Genomic DNA, 12,111 nt, shown 5'->3' with positions numbered 1-12,111 from the left:
TTAGGTACAAATGAGACCTGGGCCCTGTCGAGAGGAGCTTGCAGAGTACAGTACTGATCTTGCCATCTGATCCACATGGGCAGACTGTTTACACTTGCATGGTGCCCCATTGACTTCATTTGGTTTATGCATAGGTGCAATAGGGTCTCCCTGCCCAGATGTAATTGCAAGATCAGGCCCTGGTACTAGACATGATGCAGGGAGAGCAGCAAAGAGCAAGGAGGGTTGGAGCAGAAAGAGAACCAGGGGTTACAAAATAAGGGTGTCCGATGTGCTGCTTTAGACTGAAATTGTGCAGAATGGTTAACAATGCTGGCGTTTCAAGCATCTTGATTGGGCTTCAGTGTGACCAACCCATGGCAAGAAATGGGCCAGTTCCCATTTGTTTTGTGCTTTGAAGGTTTTCTTCACAACCGGAAAGGCTGGAGATGTAATTTTTTTGTGTGTGTATGGGTGTTAATGAAAGCTGAGATTCCAAAGCACAGTTATGTGCCAAATTTTAAAAATAAACCAGACCAACAATGATGTGGCAGTTTACACAGCCACATAATCACAGCTTTGAAACACTCAGAGCCCCAATAAAAACATTACGCTGATACCTAGGTATCGGCACATCTTGATGACACTGCAGTTTAATGTCTTGTTCTTCTTATTGTCTCCTTTCTTTCACACCTTCATTTCCCCCTCATGTTTTACAGTGGAGTGGTGAGGCTGTTCGTCTGAACCGTAATGATAGTTGCCCTAAATGACATGAAGGGAGGAGTGAGTGGTAGGTAAGGCCAGGCTTTGCCCTCACAGTCCTGCAAGGTAGGTAAGTATTGTTAGCTCCATTCTGCAGCCAGGGCAGCAGAGGTGTAGCTAGGTTTTGTGACTTGCCCACGGCCACGCAGAGCTCACGCGCTCCATCCTCCGAGACCATGCTGGGTCTCTAACGCAATGCTAATTAGGCCCTGGTAGGCTGCCACTGTGGTCCTCGCTCAGGTCTAGTCTGGGCACCCATGTTGCAGTGGTGGTGCAGACAATCTGTGAGCTCCTTGTCTCTTCTCCAGGGCTGTGCGCTGTGAGATGTGGGGAGACAAGTCTTGCTACCATCATCGGCAATGAAATATTTAGATAGGTTTTCCTATGAGTTTTCTTTGCTGCCACATTGAGCTGCATGCTAGCTCATTATTTCTCATTAAGTCCTAGTGTGCACAATTACCTGGGAAATGCAGGGTAGTTAATGGAAACGTGATGCGCCCTGACTTCTCCGGTGCTAGGCTTGCCTTTTTGTACATGCAGAATGTGACGTTTGACTCTCACACTCCTGGAGTATTTACGGATGCACAAGGAGCTGCTGTCTGTCCTTGGCCTGGGCGACTGGCTCCCACCTACTCACCGATGTTCTGATTGCTAGCAGTGTTGTTTTCTAAGTAACTCCTGGAAAGAACGAGTAGTAGATACAGATGCTACCTGTCCAGTTTTCTCAAGTTCCTAATGGGACTGAAACCGGAGCTTTCCTGGGTAGCAGTCGCTGTGTCTGACTTGTCCCATGGTATTCTACACCGTACCCTGGAGAGAATCTGCAGTTATTTCAGAGCCGCACGTTGGCACATGAGGTAAGTGAGAGCAAATGAAGGGAACTACAGTTTAACATTTTTTAAAAATGAACTTTAGGTAGTTTATGTATAACTGAGCTGATTTTAGTCACTGCAGAAGCTTTCAGCTCTGTCTGAGAAATAATTCTGTCTTGTGCCCAGGAATTAAAGTGCAATCAAACCCCTCTATGAGTTCTTCGAACTTTTCACTTCCACAACGCTTTGCCTCTGATGAACTAGGAGTTATTATCCCCGTTTTAGAGAGGAGGAAGCTGAGGCCTGGCTAGAGGAGGTGACCTATCCCTGTCACTGACTAATATGTCAGATCATCAAAGTTTCTCAAACTGTAGCTCCTCCCTCACATGTGACTGCACTTGGGCACTGTGTCCACAGCCTCTGCAAAGGCCGAAGAAGTGAGATTGCTGTTTGACAGATAACTTTAAGAGATGAGTTTTTGGCCTGTCACAGCAGAATGGGCTACCCCTGCGTAACTCTTAGCTGCCTGTTTTCTTTCTTTTCCCCACATGAACTGCAAAATCCTCATTCGCGACAGCAGTGGCAGCATTTGGAAGAGTTTCACTCTGATCATGCGATGTGTGCTGTGTTTGGAAGTGGAAATCCGTTGTGATTTTCGTTATGTTCATGGATTTTTTTCACCTCCCTGTCCCTTCTGGGGAGCATGTGATACGAATCCCTCATTTTTCCACTCCAAGCATGGCTTGTGCTAAACAATTACAAACTGGCCTGTTCTAAACAATTCTGCAAACTCCCAGAAGACAGAAGAAGCAGAGAAAGAAGTTTATAGTTTGAGGGGGCTACGGGCAGTGCAGGGCAGCATTAGGGGTACACAGGCCCTGTTCCGTTTAGCCACAGACAGTCTTTGGAGATGATTGGGAGGGGTGCGGCTGTGGGCTTGGCGAATGCTGAGGAAAGAGGTGGAAGGGATGCCGATACACGAATGGAGAAAGCGGTAAGGAAGGGAAAAGAGGGTGAGTGCTACTGTTGTTGGGTGAAGCACGTTTTTCTAATCGACTGGAATTTGGAATAGAATGGAATTGAGAGTATAAAGGGTGGTGTTCTCTGCAAAAAGAATGAGATTTGAACCCTCTTCCTGGCAGTCTCAGCAGAGGGGCAAAGGAGTGTCTGAACCACGGAGATGGAATTATATGATATCCCCTCACCTTTAGCTGGGCCCTTGTGGGTCAGGGTGAAGCACAGTGACGGGCAGCCTGCCGAGGCTTGCGTTGCCATGGCCCATGGTCCTTGCCTTCTTCTCGGAAATCTGGCACCTTTCACGAGTTCTAAATCCACCTGGATTGTTGTTTGTTTGTTTGATTTTCTTTTCCAGTGGAGGCTTTTGCAGTCTGACTCTGACATCCCAGTTCCTGGGAGAGGTAGCTGAATTTCCATTGGTTGAAGTATTGCTGGCACCTATGTATTTACACAGCTAATACTGTGGATGTAGCCAAAAAGCTATTAACGCTTAATGGCATATCATAGAATACCATGGTTGGAAGGGACCTCAGGAGGTCATGTAGTCCAACCCCCTGCTCAAAGCAGGACGAATCCCCAATTTTTGCCCCAGATCCCAAATGCCCCCCTCAAGGATTGAACTCACAACCCTGGGTTTAGCAGGCCAAAGCTCAAACTGCTGAGCTTAATGTCTGGTTCAGAAGCTTCTGTTGTGTTGGTCTTCTTGTACCTGTTCATTTGATTGTGTGATTGTTTTCTCAGAGACATCAAGTTTCTAATCAGATAGTTAAATAATTCAGCTCTAAGAAGAATGCAGAATTTTGAAATAATAACAATAATTAGCAACACATGTAGATCATGTCTTTCATCCATAGATCTCAATGCATGATGCACAGGTGGGTAAGTATCATTATCCCTATTTTGGAGATGAAGAGTCTTAGACACAGAGAGGTTGAGTGACTTATCTAATGCCAGACAATGAGGGTGGTGACAAAGATTGGCATGGAAACCTAGTCTCCTTCCTGGTGTCTTGTCTTCTGTACTCTGCCACACTGCTTCTTGGCAAAGAGACACACCCTGTAGCCAACATACCTTTGCTGACACCCCTCCACCCCCCCCCCCCCCCCGTGTAGACAGAGTTCTGTTGGCATAGCTGAGCTAATGTTGGCTGGGGAGGTGGTTTAATGGTGCTGGCAGAACTCCTCCTCCTGTCAGCTTACGCTGCATCTCCACTAGGGGGTTCTGCCATCATAGCTATATCATGTACTGGCCAAGTATCTGTAGGGTAGACAAGCCTCAAATGTTGTAACTGGTTGCAGTACTAAGCAGCGGTTTCAGAGTTAGGTCTGCCATGGCCATTTAGATGTGACTGGTCTGGTGAGCACTGTCCAGCCCTCCCATCCACTCTGTTCCAGGAGGACAAGAGAGCGTAACCCCTTTTGAAGTTGTCTACCATTTTGTTCCCTTTGGCTTGCTCAGCCAAATAGGGCCTCATTTGGCGGTGGGGGGAGGGGTGGGAATGAATTGTTTTAATAGTTTGATGTAAGTGCAAAATGCCAGCATTCAAATCAGAGAGACATTCGTCTTCTTGTTCACTGCTGGCCATTCTTATACAACCTCACGAGGCTTCAGTGATTCTAGATTAAACATAAAGCAACTATTTGTATACTCGATGGAAAGTCCTGCAAACTCGATCTGTGTTCTTTGTCAGCTATTCTTCAGCTACATGCATACGCAGCATAAGCTGTTGTTGCAAACTCATGAATGCTGCCCAGCGACTGTAATCTTTTCAACTGCCTTTGGAAGATCAGTCCTTCACATTTTGATATCCTTGTTGTTATAGTCACGTGAACAGGAAGTTGCTGACCCCCGCTGGATTAATTTAGTCCACAAAATGTTAGTAACAATGCACGTATGAAAATCTGCTACTTATACTGAAGCCACCTGAGGCTGTGAATGTAATGGATCTCAGCCCGGTGTGGTCTGGCTTGGTAAGAACGTCTAAGGAAAATGAAAACTACGGTCTTGTTCTCACACCTTCCGTTTTCTACAGTTTCTGAAGTTTAGGCAGTTTGTTTTGGAAGGTGTAATGGTGTCTTTGAGTCAGATCTGTATAGTCTCCTCTGGTTAAATTGTCCGAGCATTAGCCTGGAAGGAGCCGCTGACTTTCATAGCTGGGGGGGAAAATGTGATGCTCCCTACCTGCTAGTGATATTGTGTAGTGAAGTGGGGTATCTATGGCTCCACTCACTGAGCTGGCTTCAGTCATTTTTGTCTTAGTCTTTCCCCCACAAAAAGGTAACTGGGGGACTAAGGTTGCAATAGGTACACGCAACATTTGTGCTTTTTCCTTCTGTAATTACACTTTGGGGAGCAAGGGTATTCAATTAAAATATTTCTTCTTCCATAACCCACCAAAGGGAATTCCCTTCAGCTTTCACTGTCCTGAGACTAGACACAGAGAGTTTGAGTAAAATGATAAGTGAGTAAGACCCAGGGCTATATTAAAGATCTGCTGCAAAAAGGCCTTAATATAGATAAAAATGATCTTATATGCCATTTTGGGGTCCTTGTTGTTGAAAGGATCCCTTGAAGAGAAATGGACTGGAATATGGGATTTTAAGAATGGCTTATAAAGGAATGGCATTCGTCTGCATGCCACTTCCCATCAGTCTTTGTCACCTCTTTCCTTTTCTGCTAGTATTTCTCTGTGAAGCCTCAAATCCTGTTTGAGTTCCATTTGAATTAATGAATCAGGGATACGCTTCATGGTTCGATGGGTTTAGCCTGCCTTAAATTAGGATCTTGATCCAGTTTTCTATTCTGACATGATTTATACCTCAGGCCATAGCTAGTGGGATGGTAATGGTTGCAATCACTTTTCCTTCCAGCCCTGTGTTATTAGCTGTAATATTTTAATACAGTTAGATGGGAAATTTGATCGTACGCAGACCTGGAGTATATGCCTGCATTATACATGGTTATTATGGCATCTGACGCAATGAGCATGCTAATTGCTTTGGGTCTTATCTCTGAAGAAGTAGGAGGTACTGAGCAGGGCTAGACTTGAAGTGATTCAGGAGGAACAAATGAGAGATCTTGGAAATATGGAAACCTCAAAAGACTATTATTGTATGGAGATGTGCCAGGCACTATCGGCACGTGGAATGCTGATAGATTTTGGGATCTATATAAATGTTATGTGTATCTTTGTGAACTAGGGATTGTATTCGGGCTCCATGGAGGAGGGTCACAGAGCTTTCTCCAGGAACTAAAATCAGTGAGGGGTAATTACTGCAGGTAAACCACTCCAGAAAAGTTCCACCCACTGGGGAGAATTGCATAGACTTGTTCAGACCCCTTTCAAGATACCCAAGAGACAAAGAACAGGCTCTTGGTATAAATGGGAGCCTGAACTGACTCACCAGCCTTCGTTTGATACTTGTGCTGCCATGAGGCTGGAACCAAGAGGGTCAAACCCTGTGGGAAGGGTTGGAACGACTGGGACCTGCTGGTCTCCATGTGGAAGATGAGTGACACTGGTAAGTTAGAGTGTGGCTAGATTGCTTATTTTTTGGTGATCTGTTTTCTCTGTGATGCTTTAGTCCTACCTAAATGTGCTGTGCTTTGTGAAAGCTGGCTGGTCCCGGGTACCCCTGGCGTTGTCCCCGAGAGAGAGTGCGAATGGCAGGTACTGGACTAAGGTCAGATGTGCTGGGGAAATCACAGTTAGGTGCAGTGGGGCTGCCCGCCTAAATCTCTGGTTTGAAGGGAGAGGGACCCAGAGAGAGGGGATGGCTGGAGGCCTGAGATCTAACAGGAGCGTCCTTGAGTGCAGTGAACCCTGGCACTGTGACAAGGCTACGCTCCTTTACAGCAGTGCTCACGCTCTCCTGCTCTTTGTCTCTCTGCAGGTTGGTGCCAGTTTCCCCCCCGACACCCCACTCCCTCTAAGCAGAATATTTTTGGTTGGTTTGAATCAGCATATATCCAACTAGTGTGCTGGGTCGCCCACAGCCTGTGGGCTGCTGGTGTTGGAAAGTGCGTCTTGAGCCCCGCTAGTACTTGCCCGTCCGGGGCCCAGAGCTGACTAGTGCTGTGACTTGCCTTATGGAGATGCACCGATTCGGTGCAGACTCAGCGGGCTCCCAGCTGGAATGTAAAGTGGCCTTTCAGTAGAGAGCTCCTTGGTAGTCATGTGGCCATGTGCCCTCCCATAGGGATGAACGCCAGCATGGGTGAAAACTTCAGCTTTCTGATCCTGCCAAGTTGAATCAGGCCCAGGGTATCTCGCTCCAATCTGGGAGAGTCTACACTCTTCGTAACACATGCGCAAACCGGTTTGGTTTGTAGAATTTTACAAATGAAGGGCTGGAAGAGAACCCAAGAGGTGATCCAGTCCAGCCCTCTGCGCTGAGACAGGACCAAGCAAACCTAGACCATCCCTGATAGGTGTTTGTCTAACTGTTCTTAAAAACTTTCAGTGATGGGGTTTCCACAGCCCCCCTTGGAATCCTGTTCCAGAACTTGGCTTCCCTTATAATTAGAAAGTTCCCCCCCTCCAATATCTAACCTAAATCTCCCTTGCTGCAAACTAAGCACTGTTCTCTTTATAACAGACCTTATCATAGTTGAAGACTGCTATCAGATCCTGTCCCATGCCCTCAGTCTCCTCTTTATTAGACTAAGCGTGCCCCGTTCTTTCTCCCTTTCCTCACAGGTCATGTTTTCTAAGCCTGTTATCATTTTTGTTGCTCTCCTCTGGACTCTCTCCAACTTGTCCACATCTTTCTTAAAGTATGTGGTGCCCAAAACTGGACATGCTACTCCAGGGGAGGCCTCACCAGTCGTATCAAACCAGACAACTCTTCTTGTGTGTTATATGGATGGAATTTAGAGAACAGCATCGAAACTGATTAAGGGGCCTGAGGGACTGACATAGGAGGGAAGATTAAAAAAGCTAAATATGTATAAGCTTGGCGCAAAGATGATTAAGAGGGCGGTAAGACGTGAGATGACAGTATTCTTGTGTTTGAAAGGTGTAATGGGATGCTGCTAAGAAAGGGAAATGTAGGTTGAATAGTCTGGACAATGAAATATAATAGACTGTAGACTAGCGTCCAAGGGAGTTGGTGGAAATTCCATCGTTTTGAACTCTGAAAGCTAGAATGTTGGTTCTTCTCCAGATCCCTAATGAGTCAAAAGTTCATTGCCAACAAGGGCTGAAGAATCAGCATAGGGATGACATCTTGAAATATTAGGTGGGACCTGTATAATGACTTCCATCTCAAGACTGCCAAGTCTTTGCAGCCGTGCCTCCCTGAGCACCTCTGTGAAGTAAGGCGATATGATCTTGCAAATGGGGAAATGGAAGTGAGTGATTTACCCAAGGTCACACAGGGGCAGAGCAGAGCCAGTAATACAACCCAAAACCCCTGAGCCCTGGGTGTGCGTTTTAGCTACAAGGCCACCCTTCCTTTCCTTGGAATGTGATGAGAGGGATTTGCCCATCTGTCCCCTGGAGCAAAGCATTTTGTGCTCAGATTCAGGAAGTCTCTCAATATTTCAATATAAAAGATGTGGTCAGTATATTATTAACAGCAGGTATTCCAGCCCATTCACCTGGGCCAAGAGGCTTCGCATCTTTCTACAGAGCAACGTCTCTAATTGAGCCAATCCAGCTTAAAAAAATGGAATATTTAAATTATCTGAAATAAAACGACAAGTGGTGGGCGCGAAGGAATATTGCAAACTGGATAATCAATAAAGGGCAGATGGATGGGGAGGATCCATGCTAATTAACCTGTTTTCATGCATTGTACAAAAGGACTTATTAAAAAACACTACAATCGGGCATCGCTTCAGTATTGACTCAGAGGGAAACATGCCTTCCTTTAAATCACCAACGCCATTTCCGACAGTTACCTTGGTTTTCCTTAGGTCAGCAGCCAAATACTGCGCAGGCCTGACCTTATTTATCTGAATTAATAAGATCAAAGACAGAAGAGGCTGTAGGGAAGACTTTGTCTCTTAGGTACCTCTACATAGGAAACAGCAGTCCCGGCAGCGAATCTCAGAGTCCGGGTCAGGCTCGAGGAGCTTGCGCTGCAGGGCTAAATGTAGCAGTGTAGACATTTTGGGCTTGGCTGGAGCCCAGGCTCCAAGACCCTATCCCAGCCATGGATTTCAGAGCTGATTGGCTACTCTGCTATTTTTACCCCTGCAGTGAGATGCTGAGGCAGTTGACCCAGACTCTGAGACTTGCTGCCTTGCGGGTTTTTTTGCTATATGGATGGACCCTTATATGCCAGGTAGCCTATTGCCTAAGGTCAGTAACAGTCACCAATCCTGGCATGCTGTCCTAGTTATGTTCGCTTATACAGTCTCAAAGTCACCTTCCCAGGGCACCCAATTACCGGTTCAGTGCACGCCTCCATTCCATAGAGATATGTAGATCTTGGGAGTGTGGCAGGTTGAGTTGGCACAAATGCTCAACAAACAAAGGGGACCCCGGGTTTGAACGAATCTTTGTACTACTGATGTGCTGCTTTTTCCGTTCCACCAGGCTGGCCTCTAAAAAACGATCATCTATTCATAACAACACGCCTCTGTGGGTTGTGTATCCAGAATACTGATGGTGTAGTCGAATATATGTGTGAAGAAAAATAATTCTTGCACATTCGCAGTAACTCCAAATCTCATTCCCTTTCAGTGGGCTCTTAATTAGCGGCTGGGAGAACGTAATTTTAGAAAACAAAACTGTTTAGGAATGATCAGTTTAGACACGGTCAAAAGAAGCGGCAGAAAACATACTCCCCCCTTCCCCTTACCGTCTCCTTTTACTTTAACATGGCCAAATTGATTTATAATCAGTCCATAAAAACGTGTTTCCCACAAGCTTGTATATATATAATGGAGAATATTCTCTTCTGGAGTAGAGGGGTTTATGCATGTAATCCCGGTTTATCCAGATGACAGCACACCTATGTTTTTGACCTGGAGCTAGAGTTTATAATGGTTATAAACCTTTTAACACTGGGTTTCCTAATGTAAACAACGAGAAACCGTTAAATTATAGCAGTGCAAACACACCACTGTAATACCGTCATTATCAAAGGCCAACTGCCTTATTATTCCACACCTAACTGGAATGATTCAGGCTAGCGAGAGATAACATACAGTTCCTGAGAAGGCTTTAGAACTGGCTTAGATCAGAGGCTAATTTTAGTTTCTCAGGCAATTTCTTCCTTTCCTCAGGAGAGAGATAAGGAATGAGCGTGTGCTGTGTTATCATGTCTTCCTGTCAGAACAACATGAGGAGGGCCCTTTAGGAGGAGCAGACTAGAGTGTCTGTGTATGATCTGGAATATGCCAGCAGTTAACTAGCGGCCTCCTGCCCTCCTAAGCGAATTAGAGGAGGGCCCAAGTTGCCCCAGTGTTCGGTGGGGTGAGAGTGTTTTTGGAGCCAGAGGTTTGCTTCGGTTCATTACAGAGAGATGGGCAGTACAGGCCAGTACTGAAATGTCCCCTGCATTTGTGAGGGCTTTCGGTTGGGTCCATTTCTCTTTTGTGTATTCCATACACACATTGCATTGGTTTGCGTGCATGATGAGGGAAGTTGAATGAAGTAAAAAATCCCCATCAAAACACCTTCATCCAAATCTGTGCTCCAGTGCAGGGGATCTAGGCCTTCCAGGCCTGCATGTCCAGTTCCCTGTTGTGTTTCTTTGAACCAGCTCCCTTTCTGGCCAATTGAAGCGGTGGCGTTGGTAGGTTCTGGAGTCGTCAGAGCCTGGGCCTCTTTACGGAGTGTGAAGGGTCTCTGACTGGGTGCAGGGACGTTGAGGGTGTAGACTATAGGGGAAGAAGAAAAATAAAATGAACCCACTTTTCAATTTTCCATGTGTTTCGTATAGTGCTGAAGGCATGGTCCTGGAGACACAGTCCAGGATTGGATATCAAGGTTCTGTTCCCCAGGCAAGTCACTTCACCTCTCTGGGCCTCCTGCCCTGAGTTTGTTTTGTCTATTTAGACTGTATTCTTCAGTGCAGGGACTGTCTCTTGCTATTTGTATGTACAGCCCTTAGCACAATGGGGCCACCATCTCAATCAGGCCTATGTACAGTAATACATATTTGTACGGTAATACACATATATAATACTCATATGGAATTTGCCAGATGTTTTTTTCAGTGCCAAAAGGACCTGGACTAGAACTTGGGACATCTAGCTAATCCTGGCTCCGCTGAGACTTCCTATGTGATGTTGGGCAAGTCAGTTGCTTTGTGCCACAGTTTCCACATCAGATGAGGATACTGATGCTTCCGTACCCCACAGGGAAGATGTGAGGCTATATTAATTAGTGTGAATCACGGTTAGGTCCTTGGAGAGAAGGTGCAATATTGGTGTCAAATCTTATTTTAAATATAATATCAACTGCTTGCCTAATGGTCAGGTTAGTTTTCCCTGGAAGTAATTGAGGTATTAAGTACCTGATAATGAATGAATAGCTAGTAATTAGCAAAAGATTTTTAATGCTTAGGGAACTCTGAAGCAAAAGAGAAGAATAAACTTTGTCTCTAGTTTTTCAACTGTTTTCTCCTAAATGAAATCTCCCAGACCTCCAGATGATATCACCATTGTCTCTGCTCGGCACTAACCCACTAGCGCCTGGTGCTCTGACTTGACCCCATACCAGATTATTCATGCTCCTAGAAGGAATTTGCAGAGAGGGCTGCTGTTCGTAAGACTATAGGTGCACAATAACTCTGCTTCTGCTGTTCATATGTCTGTGCTCGCCTTAGGGCCGTTCACTGGCCAAGAATCTGACCCTTTAAGATTGCAGGAACAAGGTGTGTGCATGTTTCTAAGATACTTTATTCCTTATGAATATGTCATGCTATCGATAAGTGGTCTAACTCGCCTGTATTTGGAGACTTGCTTTATCATCTTGTGCCCCATAAGATATCCTTTTCTTCTCTCTGAAGTATCAGTCAGTGGTTTCCAGTGGGACAAGAAAACAGTCAACTGGTTGATGCTTTGTGTTTATTTCTTAGGCAGGCAGTGTCGTCTGGGGATTGGGGCAGGGTGCCAGGAGTTAAGACGCCTGGGTTCTTTTCTCTCTTTGCAACCCATGTGAGACTTTGGGCAAGACACTTCAATCTCTGTACTTCAGTTTCCCTATCTGTAAATGGTGATCTTGCCACCGTCTTCACGTTGTTGTGAAGTTTAGTTCATTAATGCTCATGAAGCACATTGACATTTTCAGATGAAAAGAACTACATAAATACAAAGTGGTATTATCAGAGAAGTAAGATATTGGCATCTTTGGGATGTGTGCCTAAGAATTTATCTATTGTTTGAAAACAAAGCAAAGTTTGAGAGTTTAGTATTTCCACTGCAAACCCTGGTGATTTCAAACCCTGGCAAACCTTAATTACTTCATTTAAAACTCTGCATGGTTGAAACCTGGTGAAAAATTGCCAGCCAGTTTTCTTTTATACAAAAATAGTTTTAAATCTGTTTAAAGCCACAGATGGGGTCCACAGCACAAACCTGGATC

The 12,111-nt window shown here is 45.3% G+C and overlaps 1 protein-coding gene across 5 annotated transcripts in view; it reads left to right on the top strand.

Annotated features, from left to right (window-relative positions):
- The window catches only part of IGDCC4 (immunoglobulin superfamily DCC subclass member 4), a 198,101-nt gene that overhangs the window by 13,602 nt on the left and 172,388 nt on the right, over positions 1–12,111 (top strand). The window contains exon 1 of one of the 5 annotated variants that reach the window (XM_084641362.1): positions 5,944–6,091. The exons of the other annotated variants lie outside the window; for them this stretch is intronic. Within the exon in view, the coding sequence (XP_084497488.1) occupies positions 6,070–6,091 (22 nt within the window). The 5' untranslated portion in view covers positions 5,944–6,069. Of the gene's footprint in view, positions 1–5,943; positions 6,092–12,111 lie in introns of those variants that run through there. 5 annotated transcript variants of the gene reach the window in all.

This window comes from Lepidochelys olivacea (assembly GCF_965140295.1).
Source record: "Lepidochelys olivacea isolate rLepOli2 genome assembly, chromosome: 10".
In the NCBI taxonomy this organism is placed as follows: domain Eukaryota; kingdom Metazoa; phylum Chordata; order Testudines; family Cheloniidae; genus Lepidochelys; species Lepidochelys olivacea.
The sequence above is the reverse complement of the archived record's forward strand: the minus strand, read 5'-3'. Positions and strand labels throughout refer to the sequence as shown.